The 19,451-nt window shown below is 44.2% G+C and overlaps 1 protein-coding gene and 1 pseudogene across 2 annotated transcripts in view; one reads left to right on the top strand and one right to left on the bottom strand.

Annotated features, from left to right (window-relative positions):
* The window catches only part of LOC114115250 (ADP-ribosyl cyclase/cyclic ADP-ribose hydrolase 1-like), a 57,191-nt gene that overhangs the window by 4,382 nt on the left and 33,358 nt on the right, over positions 1-19,451 (bottom strand). The window contains exons 6-8 of one of the 2 annotated variants that reach the window (XM_042251894.2): positions 19,123-19,209; positions 18,375-18,461; positions 11,628-15,180 (exon numbers count right to left, since the gene is read on the bottom strand). In XM_042251894.2, the coding sequence (XP_042107828.1) occupies positions 15,153-15,180; positions 18,375-18,461; positions 19,123-19,209 (202 nt within the window). In that variant the 3' untranslated portion in view covers positions 11,628-15,152. Of the gene's footprint in view, positions 1-11,627; positions 15,181-18,374; positions 18,462-19,122; positions 19,210-19,451 lie in introns of those variants that run through there. The other variant, XM_060417415.1, reaches the window with a different exon arrangement.
* On the top strand, positions 10,091-10,668 carry LOC114115425 (sterile alpha motif domain-containing protein 13-like; annotated as a pseudogene).

Here is a 19,451-nt window from a genome sequence, read left to right as displayed (position 1 = left end):
AAGGAAAAGGGCCTGCATTCTCACCAAACCCTCACATTCTACTGCCCTGGTCCCCAAAGTTTCAGGTCTGGCGGGGCATTTAAAGGGAACATACCTGTGAGCTGAGATGAAAAAACCCAGAGAAGAAAAGAGAGGGAGGATTTGCCTGCCTCTCCACCCCCTAGTGGCCCAGGATAAAATGAGTCATTCATCATTTACCATCTACTCAGAGTTTTCTGGAGAAGGCAGTGGCAGCCCACTCCAGTACCCTTGCCTGGAAAATCCCATGGGCCGAAGAGCCTGGTGGGCTGCAGTCCATGGGGTCGTGAAGAGTCAGACATGACTGAGCAGCTTCACTTTCACTTTTCACTTTCATGCATTGGAGAAGGAAATGGCAACCCACTCCAGTGTTCTTGTCTGGAGAATCCCAGGGAGGGGGGAGCCTGGTGGGCTGCTGTCTATGGGGTCGCACAGAGTCAGACACGACTGAAGCAACTTAGCAGCAGCAGAGTTTGTGAAAACTCTGGGAAATAGTGAAGAACAGGGAAGCCTAGTGTGCTGCTGTCCATGGGTTCGCACAGAATTTTTTTTTAGCAGTTATTTTTAGCAATAGTTGACAATCAAAGACATTGAACCTGGGTCAGTAAGCAGGGTGGCTGAACATTAAAGTCAGATGGTCCAAGTCCTGAGCCCATATTTTTAGCTACTGTCCTTAAACAGATAGGGCTTTCCTGGTAGCTTAGCTGGTAAAGAATCCGCCTGCAATTCAGGAGACCCCAGTTAGATTCCTGAGTTAGGAAGATCCACTGGAGAAGAGATAGGCTACTCACTCCAGTATTCTTGGACTCCCCCTGGTGGCCCAGTTGGTAAAGAATCTGCCTGCAAAGCAGGAGATTCCCATTTAATTCCTGGGTTGGGAAGATCTCCTGGAGAAGGGAAAGGTTACCCACTCCAGTATTCTGGCCTAGAGAATTCCATGGACTGTATAGTCCGTGGGGTCGCAAATAGTCGGGCACGACTGAGCGACTTTCACTCATTTAAGGAGATAACTGTGTGGTAGAAGCACAGATATGTAAATAGATCGTTTCTATTTACCCCTCTGTCTATGGAGACATTCAGTGAGCATTTATCAAGCACCTACTATATGCAGACAGGATGCTAGCCTCCGATGATACACAATCCAGGGAAAGGTCACGGCCCCAGAGTGCAGAGAACATGAGTTCGATCCCTGGACCAGGAACTAAGATTCCACATGCAGTGAGGCAGCTAAGTCTGTGTGCCACAACTACTGAAGCCCGTGAGCCTAGCGCCCACACTTCCCAACAAGGGGAGCCACTGCAGTGAGAAGCCCACACAACACGACCAGGAGAGCAGCCCCTACTCCCCACCACTGCAGGAAGCTTGTGCAGCAACGGAGACCAGCACAGTCAAAAGCAACAAATACTGAAAAGCGTCTAGAATCATGAGAGAACTGGGTGAAGAAGTGAATTTAGAAGTCTGAAGGCCAGCTCTGCCCCTAATTGCTTATAAGTCATTAAACTTCTCAGAGCTTTGGTTTCCTCATCTATAAAATGGGGATAGTAATCTACTTCATGGATCATGGTGAAAGCTAAATGGTATGACAGTTAACTTTATGTATCAACTTAGCAGGTCACCTAACAGAAGCAGAAGATATTAAGAGGGGCAAGAATACACAGCACAACTATACAAAAAAGATGTTCATGACCCAGCTAACCACAATGCTGTGATCACTCACTTAGAGCCAGACATCCTGGAGTGTGAAGTCAAGTGGGTCTCAGGAAGCATCACTACAGGCAAAGCTAGTGGAGGTGATGGAAGTCCAGTTGAGCTATTTCAAATCCTTAAGGATGATGTTCTGAAAGTGCTGCACTCAATATGCCAGCAAATTTGAAAAGCTCAGCAGTGGCCACAGGACTGGAAAAGGTCAGTTTTCATTCCAATCCCAAAGAAGGGCAGTGCTCAAACTACTGCACAATTGCACTCATTTCACACGCTAGCAAAGTAATGCTCAAAATTCTCAAGCCAGGCTTTAGCAGTATGTGAACCATGAACTTCCAGATGTTCAAGCTGGATTTAGAAAAGGCATAGGAACCAGAGATCAAACTGCCCGCATCCGTTGGATCATAGAAAAAGCAAGAGAATTCCAGAAAAACATCTACTTCATCGACTATGCCAAAGAGTTTGGCTGAGTGGATTATAACAAACTGTGGAAAATTCTGAAAGAGATGGGAATACCAGACCACCTTACCTTCCTCCTGAGAAATCTGTGTGCATGTCAAGAAACAACAGTTAGAACCAGACATGGAACAACAGGTTGATTCCAAATGCATCAAGGCTGTATATTGTCACCCTGCTTATTTAACTTATGTGCAGAGTACATCATGAGAAATGCCTGGCTGGATGAGGGACAATCTGGAATTAAGGTTTCTGGAAGAATTATCAATAACCTCAGATACTCAGATGACACCACCCTGATGGCAGCAAGTAAAGAGGAACTAAAGAGCTTCTTGATGAAGGTGAAAGAGGAGAGTGAAAAAGCTGCCTTAAAACTCAGCATTCAAAGAAACAAAGATCATGGCATCCGGTCCCATCACTTCATGGCAAATAGATGGGGAAACAATGGAAACAGTGACAGACTTTATTTCCTTGGGCTCCAAAATCATTGCAGATGGTGACTGCAGCCTGAAGTTAAAAGACGCTTACTCCTTGGAAAAAAGGTGTGACAAACCTAGACAGCATATTAAAAAGCAGAGACATTACTTTAGCAACAAAGTTTCGTATAGTCAAAGCTATGGCTTTTCCAGTAATCATGTATGGATGTGAGAGTTGGACTGTGAAGATAGCTGAGCACCAGAAAATTGATGCTTTTGAACTGTGGTGTTGGAGAAGACTCTTGAGAGTGCCTTGGACTGCAAGGAGATCCAACCAGTCCATCCTAAAGGAAATCAATCCTGAATAGTCATTGGAAAGACTGATGCTGAAGTTGAAGTTCCAATACTTTGGCCACCTGATATGAAGAACTGATTCATTGGAAAAGACCCTGATGCTGGGAAAGATTGAAGGCAGGAGGAGAAGGGGACGACAGAGGATGAGATGGTTGGATGGCATCACCAACTGGATGGACATGAGTTTGAGCAAGTTCTGGGAGTTGGTGATGGACAGGGAAGCCTGGTGTGCTGCAGTCCATGGGGTCACAAGGAGCTGGACATGACTAAGTTGCAGGGGGCGCTCCACAGAAAGAGGCAGTGGAACTTCCCTCAGGAAAGCTGAGGGGTCCTGAGGAGAAGTGAGCCTGCTGTCCGCCAACCCAGCCCCTCGGCAAGCGAGAGACAATCAGACTCGGCAGGGGTTCCGTATAAGCAATTCCGCTTTATCACCGCAAACTTGGTTTATATAGGCAAGCAAGGGGGGGGGGGGTGTTCACGAGGGTTGCACCAATCACGTTAAAGGTCAAATTGTAATATGCCATAGTTGCACCAATCACATTAAAGGTCAAATCTTAATATACCATAGTTGCACCAATCACGTTAAAGGTCAAGTCGTCATGCGCTTCATTGTAACAAGTACGGTGATCACTGCTATCCACGTGCACGAAAATCAAGAGAGCCAATCAAGTTTTAACAAACAACTTAGGCCATGCCCTCATCTCTTCTGCCAGGCGCCATCTTAGCTCTAAACCTCAAAGCTAGCCCTTCTTTTTTTAAGGTTTCCCATTTAGGGCCCCACACTAAGTGACTGAACTGAACTGAGCAAGTCACTTTGTCTAGTCTTTTGCTCAAGTATTATCTTCTCTTGATGTCTCTGAGAGGCTGTTTTTTGTTGTTGTTGTTTTTTTTTTTTTCAGATGAGATTAACATCAAAATCTGTGGGCTTTAAGTAAAGCAGATTACCCTTTATAAATGTGGGTGAGCCTCATCTGAAAAGTTGAAAGCCTGAGTAGTAGAACAAAGACTGACCTCTGCTGAACAAGAGGGAATTCTGCCAGTAGGTGACCTTCAAACTAGAACTACACCATTATCTCTTCTGCGTCTCAGCCTGATGGCCCTCCCTGCAGATTTTGGACTTGCTAGCCTTCATAATCAGGTAATGGCACCCCACTCCAGTACTCTTGCCTGGAAAATCCCATGGATGGAGGAGCCTGGTAGGCTGCACTCCATCGGGTCGCTAAGAATCCGACATGACTGAGTGACTTTCCTTTCACTTTTCACTTTCATGCATTGGAGATGGAAATGGCAACCCACTCCAGTGTTCTTGCCTGGAGAATCCCGGGGACGGGGGAGCCTGGTGGGCTGCCATCTATGGGGTCGCACAGAGTTGGACACAACTGAAGCGACTTAGCAGCAGCAGCAGCAGCCTTCATAATCACACAAACCAACCTCCTAAAATCCATCTCTATCTATCCTCTATCTATCTATTACCTGTCTATCCATCTATTACCTGTTAGTGATCTATTTATTATCTATCATTCATCTACTTATCTATCTAATCATCTATCATTATCCATCTATCTAATCTATCATCTATCCACCTTCTATCTATCTATCCATCAATTTAATCATCTCCCATGTGGCTCAGATGGTAAAGAATCTGACTGCAATGCAGGAGATCCAGGTTCGATCCCTGAGTTGGGAAAATCTCCTGGAGAAGAGAAGAGCAATCCATTCTAGAATTCTTGCCTAGGAAATCCCATAGATAGAGGAACCCGCCAGGCTACAGTCCATGGGGTCACAGAGTCGGACACAACTGAGTGACTAACAACCTCCTCCTCTGTCTGTCTACCTACTCATGGTTCTGTTTCTCTGCACAACCCCAGCTAATACAAATAGTATGATTTATGAAGGCCCCTGACATATACCAGGGGCTCAGTGGGTAATGGGTTTATCCCTGCATCCCCAGAGACACTCAGGCTTTTCATTGCACCACAGAAAGATGGTGGCCCAAAAAGGTGCTAGGATTTGTCCACTCCCTCAAAGTTCTGAGATCAACCAGGTAATCCACTTTGAGTTTCACAATTTAAGGCATGGAACATCTCCATGACTGGAGCGACCATTTCATTATCTAAAGACTCCCCCTGAAGGGACTTCAGAGTTTATCTGATCCACAAATGTATAAGGTGTTGATCTGAGAGCCAATATGGGTTGGTTTTTTTGTTTTTCTGACACAAGGTTTTTGGTTTGTTTGTTTTGTTTTGTTTTGTTTTAGTTATTAGTTTAAGATTTGGAAAGTGTCACATAAGCCTGGACTTCTGGTTTCTCTTGAGGAACTGGAAGTTCAGAGGACTTCAAGCAGGCCTGCACTCTTGCCTGGCAATGTTAGGACTGCAACTGAGAGGTCACCACAGCACAGACAGGATACAAGTCCTGAGGGCATTTTACTAATTTATATTTCCAGTCGATATCTGCAGACGTTCGAGTCTGTGACTCGACATGTCTTCAAGCTCCTTCAATTAGAAGAGCAAAAACAGAGACCCAGAAAGGTCTGGTGTACTTGCAGAGGTCATGGAGCTGGGATTTTTCAGAACTGGGTCTAGAACCCAGATCTTGTTTCCCAACCCCCTTAAAATATGCTCTATGTCAAGTGAGCACAAATACTTTTTTGACGAATTAGGTGATTCCAAAGCTTTTCCTGTAAGACAATTATTTCAGTTATCAGATCAAGTTTAGTGTTAAAATGAATGCTGTTCTTTAAAATGGAGTAGATTATGACTTGTCTTACTCATCTCTGTGATTATAAGCACAATTTGGGGTCAGATCACACCTAACTCTTCCATTATTGTGGCAAATTTGTCGCCTTTTTTTAACAGTTGTATTAATCACAAAATGCAATGGTGAAAACTAAAGGAAATATTTCATGTAAACTGCTGAGTACCAGGTCTGGATTATAGCAAGCATTCAACATATGTTGTAGAATTAGGTCCTCAGAGAAATTAAAATATGACAAAAGAGCAATGTAGCTAAATAATATTGCATCTGCAAATATGTATAATTTCACAGTGATCCCATCAACTCAAACTCAACACCTCATTCGTCTTCTCTCAGTTTATACATTCATTCTTTGCAGTCATTTAGTCTAACCTGCAAAACATCATACATGTCAAAAGAACTATTGATTCGAGTTAAAGATAGATTTGTGGTTATTTTCATCCTTAGAACATATTCCAGTAATATTGCACAGTCAGTATATTATGTTCAAACAAGACTTGAGTTCATTTCTTGTGCCTGGGTAGTTGAGTTATCAATAAGATGTACACTAGGGTCAGTTTGTTGCTTGTTTGTATTGATTTTAAGATCTGCTTTATTTCATCCTTTATGATATAATTTTGGTTTTTAATATGCTATACTTGTTTCAACCAGTAAGGACTAGGTTCATGGAAATAAAGTGATGGAAAAGCGTTGTCTGTCTCTAAAACTTTAGGGGTGGAAATGGTAGAGGAAACATACATGTAAACAGCAGGCATGCTAAGTCGCCTCGGTGTGTCCGACTCTTTGCCATCCCATGGACTGTAGCCCACCAGGCTCCTCTGTCCACGGGATTTTCCAGGCAAGAAGACTGGAGTGGGTTGCCATTTCCTCCTCCAGGGGGTCTTCCCGACCCAGGGATCCAGTCTGCGCCTCTTACACCTCCTGCATTGGCAGGCAGGTTATTTGCCACCAGCGCTGCTGGGGAAGCCCAGTGCGTCACTATAAACCATGTCCTGGAGGTAGGGAGGAGGCGGAAGGGTCGTAGTGGTTTCACTGGTAGATGTGCTGTGCTTGGTCATTGTCGTGTTTGACTCTGCGACCCCATGGACTGTAGCCCACCAGGTTCCTTTGTTCATGAGATTCTCCAGGCAAGAATACTGGAGAGGGTTGCCATGCCTTCCTCTAGGGGATCTTCCCAACTCAGGAATTGAACCCGGGTCTCCTGCATTGCAGGCAGATTCTTCACCAGCTGAGCTACAAGGGAAGCCCTCTTGTGGCTGACTGGTAGGTAATGGGGGCTTAATAAAGCTTGCTGAATGAGTCAGTGAATCAATGAGTCAATTTATCATTTGGTGTGTGACTCAGTGGTAAAGAACCCACCTGCCAATGCAGGAGACACAGTTTCGGTCTCTGGGTCAGGAAGACCTTCCAAGAGTGGAAGCCAGCTCTTAGTGAAAGGTCTTAGGAGGATCTCTGGCCAGTCCTTTCAGGTGGGCAAGTAGTACCCACCTAGGATGATTCAAAGCCCACCTAGGATGAGAGAATGTGGCTGACCCAGCTGGTTGTCAAGAGAGCCGTGAATGTGAGGCTGGCGTGGGAGGCAAGGGCCACGCTCTGTGTGCTTCAGCATGCACCACCCCCTTCAGTTATTTCTGGTCCCAGAAGCAACAGCGACCACATCTGGCAGTGACAAAGTGATGGCTGAGTGTCCCTGGGGCAAGGATGACCCCTCGACCTGACCTGTCTGTGGAGTCCTTTGCAATGTTGGCCTTTTAAAAACTATTATTTATTTATTTGACTGTGGCAGGTCTTGGTTTGGTGCGGGGGATTTTTTTTGCAGTGCACAGATTCTCTACTTTGGGCTCAAGGACCTAGCAGCTGGGGCGTGTGGGCTTAGTTGCTCCGTGGCATTTGGGATCTTAGTTCCTAGACCAGGGATCGAACCCACATCTCCTGCATCGCAAAGTGGATTTTTAACCACTTGACCACAGGGGAAGTCCTGGAAGGTTGCTCTTGACTAAGTGGCTTCCAAACTGTTCTCCTACCCTCCTGGAAAACCTGCCAGCCTCTGAGCTTCCCTAGAAAATGTATTTCTGGCTGGAGCTGTATTCAGTTGTTGCAGCTAAGGTCACTGGTTGATACACATGTTTGACGAACCTTCTTCAGTTTCTCTTCCCTGCAGGTCTGCAGTGGTTCACGATTCCAAACATTGCTTCACAGTTATGTTCCTTATGAATAGTCACCCATTTCACTATCTCATCACATCGACTCCTGGGAGGTCTCAAGTAAGGTTTCTTAACAGGACAAAGGTGTGTCATCACATGATTCTCCAAACTTCTAAGCTGAGATTCTTGCTGGAAAGCAAACTGCACTATTTGTTCTTTGATGTCTCTGATGGCATAGAGAAATGGTGAGGGCTTATCAGGTCTTCAACAGACTATGTGCACCCCGCTGAGCATCTATTCCCACCTCCCCCATCCCCAAGACATCCACAATGACCGTCCATCCTCTCTCTGGCTGCCTGACTCACTTAACCTTGGGGTGGGGTTGGTGAGCGGCCATGTTGTCTTTGGAAGAGCTCCTCCAGCTTGTTTGATTCTTCCTCCAACCCCATAGACAATTGTTTCAGATTTTCCCCCCCAGCTTTATAGAGGTATGATTGACGAATAAATATTGATATATATTTAAGGTGCACAATGTGACGTTTCGGTTTACATATACATTGCTCAGTGATGATCACAATTAAGCTAATTAACACATTCATCATCTCGCATAGTTACCTCTGTGTGTGTGTGTGTGTGTGGTGAGAAAATGTGACATTTATTTTGTTGTTGTTGTTCAGATGCTCAGTTATGTCCGACTCTCTGCGACCCCATGGACTGCAGCACACCAGGCTTCCCTGTTCTTCACCATCTCCTGGAGCTTGCCCAAACTCATGTCCATTGAGTTGGTGATGCCATCCAACCATCTCATCCTCTGCCATCCCCTTCCCCTCCCACCTTCAATCTTTCCCATCATCAGGGTCTTTTCCAATGAGTCGGCTCTTCACATCAGGTGGCCAAAGTATTGGAGTTCAGCTTCCCTAGTCACTGCATCTCCAGAACTTTCTCATCTTATAACCAGAAGTTTACAACACCCTTTGACCAGCATTGCCCTGTTCCCCACCCCTCCGGCTCTGATAGCCACCTTTCCACTTGTTGTTACTGTAAGTTTGACTTTCTTAGATTCCACACATAAGTGAGGGCAAGCAGTTTTTCCAGACACAATGGTTTTTAAAAGAATAAATCCACAAGGTCCTTTATTATTCAGTATTTGTATAATTCACTGATATCTGTTGTAAATATATTCCAAACTGGAGAGTCATAGATGTTAATGAACTTTCTCACTGGGTCACTTGTCTCTTAATCCCACAGTTTCACTACCTTGTGCTGTTTGCACTTTGCTTAAATGGTTTTTTAAAAAAGCATGATGAGCCAATTTGAGTTAAGTTCAAGGATAAATGCTGTGTTAAGGATCAATCGAAACCCTTCTGTGCTTTGTGAGTGTGATCTGAGGGCCAGCTAACCACTGCCTCTTGGGGTAGCACCCAGAAACTGAGTCCCTGATGGATTGATATAAAAGAACATATATGAATATATAAGCAAACATATATTCAAATGATGGCTAGCACTGTTTAGCCAGTACAAAGAAGAAACCTAAATGTCCATTGGCAGAGGAATGGATGAAGATGTGGTATGTCTATACAAGGGAATATCACTCAGTCGTTAAAAAGCATGTGAAGTAACGCCATCTGCAGCACCACGGATGGGCCTGGAGATGCATCACACTGTGAGAAGGAAGGCAGATGAGAAAGAGGCATATCGTAAGTTACTGGGGACAGGTGCAGGGAGGGAGAGCTAGGGAGCTTGGGGTTGACCTGTTGTTGTTTAGTCCCTCAGTTGTGTCCGACTCTTTTGGGACCCCATGGATGGTGGCCAGCCCAGCTCCTCTGTCCATGGGATTTTCCAGACAAGAATACTGGAGTGGGTTGCCATTCCCTTCTCCAGGGAATCTTCCTGTCCCACAGACTGAACCCATGACTCCTGCATTGTAGACAGATTCTTTACCACTGAGCCACTTGGGAAGACTACCGCTCTATTTAAAATGGATAACCAACAAGGTCTTACTGTGTATAGCACAGGGAACTCTGCTCAATGTTATGTGCCAGCCTGGACGGGAGGGCAGTTTGGGGGAGAATGGGTACATGTGTATGTGGCTGAGTCCCTTCACGGTTCACCTGAACTGTTACAACATTGTTAATCGGCTGTACTCCAACAGGAAATAAAAGTTTTAAAAAATGATGGTTCATGTAGCAAAAAGAAATTAGTTGCTTCATTATTTAAAAACTGTGGGAGCTCTGCACTGGGGAAACCCTCCCGGCGCTGGCCATGGGGGGAGTTGCCAAAGTAAAGGAACCCTGCAGCCTCCCCATGCTATCTGTTGACATGGTAAACAAGGAAAATGGCTCTGTCGGTGTAAAAAATTCCATGGAGAACGGGAGGCCACCGGATCCTGCAGACTGGGCCATGATGGGTGTCGTCAATTACTTCCGAATGGCAGGATTTGAGGAGCAAGCTACTGCATTTCAGAAATAGGAAATTGATGGAAAATCCCTGCTACTGATGATAAGAAATGATGTGTTGACAGGACTTCAGTTAAAACTGGGGCCTGCTCTGAAAATCTACGAATATCATGTAAAACCTCTTCAGATGAAGCATTTAAAGCACAACTCTTCCTAGTAGTCAAATTGGGGTCTTGGACCTCAAAAAATACATAATGAAAGAATTTGGTTTCATGTGATGAAACTTTGTAAACAGAAAACATACATGTGTATATGTAAAGAATTTCAATCAAATGAAACGTTATCTTATGGGATAGACTAGGCAATCCATTGGCTAACCGAAACTCAGCCAGGAGGAGTGAGGACATGCGAACAGGATGGTCTACCTTGTTGCCGTAGTCAAATAGAGTGGTCTTTGGTGTGATTAGATAACCCTTCCCCACACGGAGGGTTTTCTTCATAGATTACTTTCCAGATTCCTTGAAAAAAGAACTGAATGGAGTGAACATCTTCCAGTTACAGGTGTAACTGACTGTAACAGGGAAGATCAAAAGCAAGAAAACTTGGGGAGAGGGATAAAAGAGAAAGGGATCGCACCTCCCTTGAAGTGCTCTGCTCCTTAGAGCTTGTGTTATTTGGATGGAATTGCCAACACCCTTTTTTATAGAGGGTCCTCCACTTGACCTTATTAAGATTTCACTGTGCTATGCTGCCATGTTGGAACTGGACGTATATCACGGCCCCTTTAGGAGCAAACTGTAGCTCTGGAAAGAGAAACTCTGTTGTGTTTTGGGGATATCCATCTATCTTCAGCTAGCTTTCATGGGGTTTAATGGCATTTTCTGCATAGATCTGCTTTTAAATTGATAGGTTTCTGAAGAAGACTCTTTTTTTTCACATTATGGTTTGGATTTATAATAATTTGTTTCTGAAGAAATTTGCCAGGAGTTATAGATCAAAAAGCCTTGTTACCAGTACAGAATATATATATATTCCTTTGTGATGGTGCAATATTTTTTTAATTGCTCCGATGCTTTGATTTCTGATTTGAGTACTTGTTTTTAAGAACTTGAAAAAGTGGGCTTGCTACATCTCTGTTCAGTCTCTGTGTGCCAATGCCATATTGAACTGGTGCTTTGTGATCACAATAAACCATTGCTTAAGTTTAAAAAAAAAAAAACTGTGGGAAAACGTTAGGCTAGCATTGCATTTATAAAATGCTGTCTTTTTCTAATACCTTTTTATTTTTTGATTAATTTTTATTAGTGTGCAGTTGCTTTACAATGTTGTATTCATTTCTGTTGTAGAGCAAAGTGAATCAGCCATACATATGCACACATTCCCTCTTTCTTAATATCTTATCTTTTATTTATGGGAAGCTGCTATATAACACAGGGAACCCAGTCTGGTGCTCTGTGACAACCTAGAGGGATGGGATGGGGGTGGGGGTTGGGAGACAGGCTCGGGAGGGAAGAGGCATAGTTATGACCAACTCCAGCTATCCTACGGCAGAAATCAACACAACATCGTAAGCAACTATCCTCCAATTAAATAAATAAATGCAAATGCCTTTCAAAGTTATGCTGTAGGTTTGACATTTTGCTTCATACAAGTTTAATTTGCCATACAAAACTTGTATCCATATACATAACCACTTGCCCTTTAAAAAGCCACGAAATCACAGAGTCGTTCTGCGCCATGTGGATTCTACCTGAGATGCCCAAGTCACAGTCTTGGGAGTGGTCCTCAGGAGAAACTGCATGCCAGGAAGTAAGTCAGCACAGCTCCCAAGGCATCTCTTCCAGCGGGGAGTGTGCAGGCTTCGGTGAGCTTGTTTACAACGAGAGTTAAAAGGCACAGAAAGTTGTCAAGCCGAAAAGAATGTATTTTGCCAAAATAGTTGATATATACTTGGCTTTGCCTGCCAAATATATTAGAGACACGATGTGGTGTGAAACAGGTCGACACAAACAGGACTAAGAAAGACCTACTAAATGCAGCATCCCTATGGACTGAGAAAAACGTGTGTACACATGTATACATATATACGCATACGTGCATATGTGTATCCTCCCAACTAGCAGAACTGTGTTTGAAAGTGTGCCTCAAATGTTATCAGGTCATAAACCATTAGAGAAGGAAAATAGTGCTCCTTGAGGAGCCGGAAACGGGAAAGGAGGCTACGGTTCATTCCCAGAGCCTTTGGGTGAATATGGTGGTGTGTAAAATTTGGGACAGTGACAGGCTTTTTCTAGAGCACACCAGAATGAAGTGGTGAGAAAAGGCATACCAGGTTTACGAGTAAAATATGAGGTTTGATGAGCAATCAGCAGTTTGGTAGAGATGTCACTTATAAGAAGAGCGATATAGAGGATCTACTTACGGAAAAAGTCCTTAGGGCTAGAGACACATGATTTAGTCACTGAGTTGTATCTGACTCTTTCAACCCTGTGGATTGCAGCCCACCAGACTCCTCTGTCCACAGGATTTTCCAGGCAAGAACACAGGAGTGCATTGCCATTTCCTCCTCCAGGGGATTGTCCCAATTCAGGGATAAAACCAGCGTCTCCATCATTGCACGTGGATTCTTTGCCAGCTGAGCCACCAGGGAAGGCCCATGATGCATGGTCAATGGCAAAGATGCAAAATCAGAACTACAGGGAGAGCGGAGTCATGGATGAAGCATCATGCTAATGGAGACACAAAGGTGGCGTGAGGAGCAAATAGCACCTCAGCCCCCGGCCGCCTCCAGGGCCCTCAGGGCGCTCTGCAGCAGGCGTGACAACCTGGGGACCAGCCTCCTCTTTGGTGTCCACCAGCTGTGACCTTAAGCACTCAGACGAGTCTTCTTGAGGGGAAGATTCTCACAAATTGACTTTAACTCTGTCCATTTCATCACTGAAAGGAGATGTTAAGGACAAAACTTTCCTGACACAGGGAGCCACCTCATGGGGTATCCTGGTAAACAAGGAAGGTACATTAAAGGACCCGGAACTCAGCAAGCTAGCCCAGCAATAAGGCAGAGTCTTGAGAAGAAAAACAGCGGGTTACCCAGTGGATTAGCAGGGACCTATTTCTGAAGACGTTCTGCAGGTAGGCAGGAGGCAAGATTGCACCTTAACCAGAACTGGTCCCTTGCATCTATTTTCATGCCCAGCCAAGACCACATCCCACGAGAAAGTGGAGAACAGGCTGGTGAAGAATCCCTGCGCTGGTGGCGGTGGCGGTAGCTGTAAGGACTACCGATGGGCAGGCAGAAGGGAGTCTACGATGTTCTAGTGACTTCTTACATACGACTCACTGTGTTAGACTGTCAGTTTCTGTCCTCTTCTTTAGTTTTCACCACACTCTGATGAGGGTAAATTTATAATCCTTATTTAAGTGACAAAGAAGCTGAAGTTCAGAGAGGTTAGGTATTTCACTCTAAAGCACAGACTGATGCCAAAATATGGACCCAGAAATGTCTGACTCCAAAATGTATGCTGTTTTCAACAAACCTACTGGGCTCCCTGAAGGATTTCCAAATGAGTTTATTAATTCTCCACTCAATGCTTATTATGTTTTGACCAGAACAACAAAGAAGTAGAAAATATCTGAATGTTTAAAACTTAAGCAACACATTTTCAAATAACAATTAAATCAGAAAATATTTTTAAATTATGAGGAAAAGAGACATATCAAAAATTTTAAGAGCTGCAGCGAAGGCAGCGCTCAGAAGAAAAATTATAGTACTAAAATGCACACGGTTTGAGTACTGCAAACTCAGTGATCTCAATTTCTATCTTAAGAAGCTGAATAAGGATATGCAAAGAAACTAGAATCTCTCTATCTCTATATAATACAGAGAAAAGTAAAACCCAAATAAGTAGAATGAGAAAATCAACAAAGTTAAATGTTGGTTCTTTAAGAGTAGTAAAAATGATCATTCCCAAGCAAGACTAATCAAGTAAAATTCAAGTGAGAAACAAACTGTCAGCATCAAGAACAAAGAAATACATTTTAACTGACTCCTACGTAAGACACGGAGATGAGGAGAAGCAAGGAAGAGGATGAAAAAATGTACCTGCTTTGAAGCCATGCAGACAAATCACGTTTCAGATTCTATTGTATTCAATTTAATCCAACATACATTCATTAGAAGAGAACATAAGGACTATCAATCTAGTATTATCTGCCTAGAAAGGGCAAGCACGTAAATTTTTGAAATAAAGTTGAGTTCAAATTCATTCTCTGCCTTGACCTAAATGTATGACTTCTGGGAAATTATATAAACTTTCTGAACTTATTCTTCTCATTTAACAAATGGAGGATAGTAATATCAACCTCACAGGGCTGTTGGAAGGGTTAGAGAGAAAACAACAAGCACAGGAGTAACTTACATCCTACAGAATGTAACATGACCCATAGCCATGGCATCTAGAGTTTATCTGTAGGAAAGATACAAAAATATATCCTGAGGTAAGGTCATTCATTTTGATATGTGACCTTTGCTGAAAAGTCTGGGCATTTATTTTTCTTGACCAGCCAATAGGTTTGGAGAGGTCATTCTTCAACAGAGAGGATGTTACCAACATATTAGCAATATAAAAGAATCATATGAAAAATAAAATAAAAAACTGTATAAAATTTCTACTCTAACTTTATATTATAACTAATTTTTCTTGACTATTAGATCAAGATAAAAACTATGTCAATAGCATAAGTTATTTTAAGATCCCGGAGGAAAAGTTTTCCATCTCTGGTGTTAATTTTATGACAAAAGTTTCCCCCCAAAGTCCCAACTTTCTGTCAGCACGTCTCCTGAATCGTGTGTGTTGATCTGCACTGCCAGGGCTCAACCATGATGATTGACTCATCCGCAAGATAAATCCTCAGGAACTTCGAAGAAACAGGTCCCGGCTATGATGAGAAAGAAGAAAGGTCAAGAGGCAGTACAATACACCCCTTGGCCAACTTGCCAATGAAAGAAGGCCCTTCATTAATAGCAAAAGTATGCATGGGCCACTTAGCACCCACACAAGTTTCTTCTGCGGCAAGGACAATGCTGAGAAAGGTCAAGTCCAAGAGTGAAGGACTGAAACCACAGCCCAGTGTAGCTTCATTTCTTGTGCAAAGCCGTAGCAGTAGATAACTGATGTCCGATGATATGTGGAGACGGGAACGAATGTCTGGCTCACACATGTCACAGAGAGCTGCTATGAACCTCCGCTGATGTCAAGAAACAGCAGAAGCAGCGACCAAAGAGGAGAGACCCCATATTTTCCATTGAGGATTGGTTTTCTCTTCCTCAAAAGCTTCCTGAGGAAGTATTGGTCAAAGCATCAGGAAGCAAGAGGTCATAGACTCTCTAGAAGAGGGCCGGTTGCCGTCAACGAGAGGACTCTGATTTTTTGCACAGAATACCTCCTATAGTATCAGCAGGTGAATGACTCTAGTTTTCATAAAAATCAAACCACAAAGCAACAGAGTTCAATGGGAGTGGCTGGCACATAGTGGAGGGGGTTGTCTAGTGGGGGTAAAGTGGTTCCTTAAACTGCAGTCAAATCTGATTTTGTTAAATGTGAGTCAAGAAAGAGAGAGAGCCTTAGAAGTAGCTAGCAGCATCCCTGGGCTTCTAGGATGGACCATCTCAGGCTCATCTCTAGCCCTCTGTCATGACCAGCTGGGCACACTGGCTCTAAGAAGAGTCATCCATCCTCATCAACATTGTGATCTGGGATCCCCCATGTGAATACGTGTGTGTGTGTGTGTGTGTGCACGCTCAGTTGTGTCTGACTCTTTGAGACCCCATGTCTTATAGCCTGCCAGACTCCTCTGTCCATTCTTGTCTGGAATATTCCAGACAAGAATGCTGGAGTGGGTTGCCATTTCCTACTCCAGGGGATCTTCTTGATGCAGGGGCTGGACCCTCATCTATAAGTCTCTTGCACTGGTAGGTGGGTTCTTTATCACTAGTGCCACTCAGAAAACTCACGTGAATACATTTAGGTGGGAAAAGTATCCTCACCCTCAAGGAAATAATGCTATGGAAGGAGTCTACAGTCAACATCTATATCCATGACATTCACTTTGAGCTCCCTAGAGACAAGCAAGTTTCTTGCAAAGTCATCAAATCATTAGATACAACAGTTCGATACAATAGGGAACTGTTAGATACAACGGGGGACCCTGAGGGTCTGGTTATGCTGAATATATCATGACCTCATGGTTGGAGCAAACCAGCAGTGATTTCAAATATGGTGCCCAAGTTTAAGGTCACATGAACTGATGCTTGAGTGACAGGTGCTGGCCTCCTATGTAGGTCACTCCACAAGTCCAGGTGGGAAGGTATACTTAATTATTTTTGTAAGGTGAAGGATGAGTGAGCTCACCCAGAACCTACAGTTTGGGCCATTCATTTAAAAAAAAAAAAAAGGGTGAAAGGTTAATGTAAGGAAAGAGACAAAAGCATTTTGTGAATGACTCACTTAACATTCCCTAATCTTGCCCCAGGTTTTCCTATTCCATTCTCTCAATGCAAAAGATCTTTGAGTAACTCGGACTGGTCAGATGTCTGCCATGTCACTTCTATGGGTGTCCCTTTGTTCTGTTTTCCCATCTAACTGCGACAGAAAGCTTGTGTTATTCTCTGGCAGTTTCCAGAGAGAAGCCAGCTGGCTGATGGGGAATTCAGGTCATTGGAGAGACAAAGCCTTCAGCGAATGTTCCTTGAATCTGTCCCCCTGCCTTTCTGACACGGTTGGGGGAAAAGGGTGGTGGCAGGGAATTGATGGGAAGCATTTCAGCTTCGACATTCTTTGAGAAAGTGTTTTTCTCTGCATCTATTCTATGGGAACTGTCTGTCCCATATCTATCTGTCATATATGGGAAAATTTCCAAAACTGCTTTTGGCACAGATCTCTGCCTGGAGTTAAATATCGACCACACATCTTAAAAATAGTGAGGGGTCTCAGTTATGATAACAGAGTTGTAGGTGATTTTAAAAAACATATACTCGGGGCTTCCCTGGTGGTACAGTGGATAAGGATCCACTTGCCAATGCAGGGGACATGGGTTCGATCCCAGGTCTGGGAAGATCCCACATGCTGTGGAGCAAATAAGCCCTCATGCCGCCAACTACTGAGCCCCACACACCCTAGAGCCTGGGAGCCACAGCAAGGGAAGCTACTGCCGCGTGAAGCCCGCTCACCACAGCTCAAGACAAGCTCACACGGCAATGAATACCAGCATGGTCAAAAGTAAACAAATAACTAAAATTTTTGAAAACCAGAAAAAATATATCTATATATATATCTGTAATTTAAACTTTTCTCCAATAAATATGTGTTACAGGTAAACAGTTTTAAAAGTCTACATTTTAAAATTAGAAAACCCTAAAGCTTGCTCGTTATGATTTGAGATTATGGCTGCACCTGCTGCTCTACCCTCTACCCTCTAAATCAAGGGTCAGGAAGGCCAAGCTAGGAAGTCTTAGAAATCACCCAGTCCATTCCAGTGTTATAGATGATGGATGGAAGCCCAGAAAGGGTGGTGGGCTTTAAGGAGAATAAATGTGGAGGCTTGAAGTCAGGCCTCCTGTCTGTTGTGAGCGTTTGCTTAAAGCCCCCCTGAGCAGATCTGAGTGTTGGTGTCTAGAGGAGCTAGGCACCCAGGGAGCTCACCTGGGTGTGAGCTGAGCTGTTTGTGTCTGTGTGTAAGCCACGAAGTGTTAGGCATCTACAACTGAGACCCAACCAAAGAAACCTCACCTGAAAGATATGGCAAGTCACAAGGCTTTTATAAATCCTTTGCTTTGGGCAAAACGTGCTTCTACGACCCTGAAAGTCAGGAGCTCTGGGTCACGCTTCTCACATGGGAAAGCAGGAAAGATGCCCTCAAACCTGGGTCACCTTTAGAAGCAAATCACTGCTAGAGTGATTTGCATGGGGAAGGCCAAGGAACAGGGTGGGGCAGTGGACATCAGAAGGCCACTGGCTGGAAATGGCTTCCGGGTTAAGCTGGGAGAGGGGCGAAGTTCACTGAAGGTCACTACCCAGACCGCTGTCAAGGCCCAAGGGAAGAGCGTCTGCATGTGGTGGGAAAGCATCAGTTACCTGAGATTATCCCTGCAGATAAATCTGACATTTCTTTCACTTAAGATGGACTTCAGTTTCTTTATAGAGGAGCCAGAGCATGAGTCACTGGAGGAAAAAAAAAAGAAAGTGTTAAAATAACAAGAGCTCACAAGCATTTCCTTGGAGTTGCTTGGTTTCTTCCAGGAGGTGGCCCTGGGCAAGGCCCTCAGATGAAGATGTGAAGTGGAGGGAGCTTCAGAGAGCTCACAGGTCCGCAGCAGAGTCAAAGGTGGGAACTAGGTAGAGACCTACCACGGAGATACAATTGAGAGACTGTCGAGTGAGTGAAAGTCACTCAGCCATGTCCGACTCTTTGCCACCCCATGGACTTAGTCCATGGAATTCTCCAGGCCAGAATACGGGAGTGAGTAGCCTTTCCCTTCTCTAGGGGATCTTCCCAACCCAGGGATCGAACCCAGGTCTCCCACATTGCAGGTGGATTCTTTACCAGCTGAGCCACCAGGGAAGCCCGAGAATACTGGAGTGGATAGCCTATTCCTTCTCCGGTGGAACTTCCCAACCCGGGAATTGAGCCTGGGCCTCCTGCTGAGCGGATTCTTTACCAGCTGAGCTATGCTGGGATGGGGTACAGGTAGAGGAAGGCCCCATTCATTTCCTGAGCCAGTCTTTTCTCAGCGCTTTCATCCCTGTGACTCTGGATTCTTTCACGAGCTGATTCCTGAAATAAGCCTGAGAATATATAGGAGTACAGAGTGATAACACATACCGGGGAGGTTTTCCAGGGTCATGTACCAGCCAAACTTGTAGTGTAACCATTGGCTTCAAGTTAGGGGCTTCCACTCGTCCAAATATGCTAAGAGAGAAGAGACACAGAACACTGTTAACCCCAGACTGAATTGTTGGAGCACCCACAGCCCCTGTGAAAAGTCATCGGGCTGGGTGTCACTGGTTAGAACCTACCGTTTGGAAGTGACCCATGATTTGCATCAGAATCAGCCACCTTTACTTATTCAGGATGGCCCCAAATAAGTAAGATTCTCAAAATAAGGGTCTTCATCTGTACATTGATGCTGATTCTTTACACACTTGCTATTC

The sequence above is a fragment of the Ovis aries genome, chromosome 6 (genome assembly GCF_016772045.2).
Source record: "Ovis aries strain OAR_USU_Benz2616 breed Rambouillet chromosome 6, ARS-UI_Ramb_v3.0, whole genome shotgun sequence".
NCBI classification, from domain to species: Eukaryota; Metazoa; Chordata; class Mammalia; order Artiodactyla; family Bovidae; genus Ovis; species Ovis aries.
Note: the sequence above shows the minus strand (reverse complement) of the source record. Positions and strands in the feature narration are given on the sequence as shown.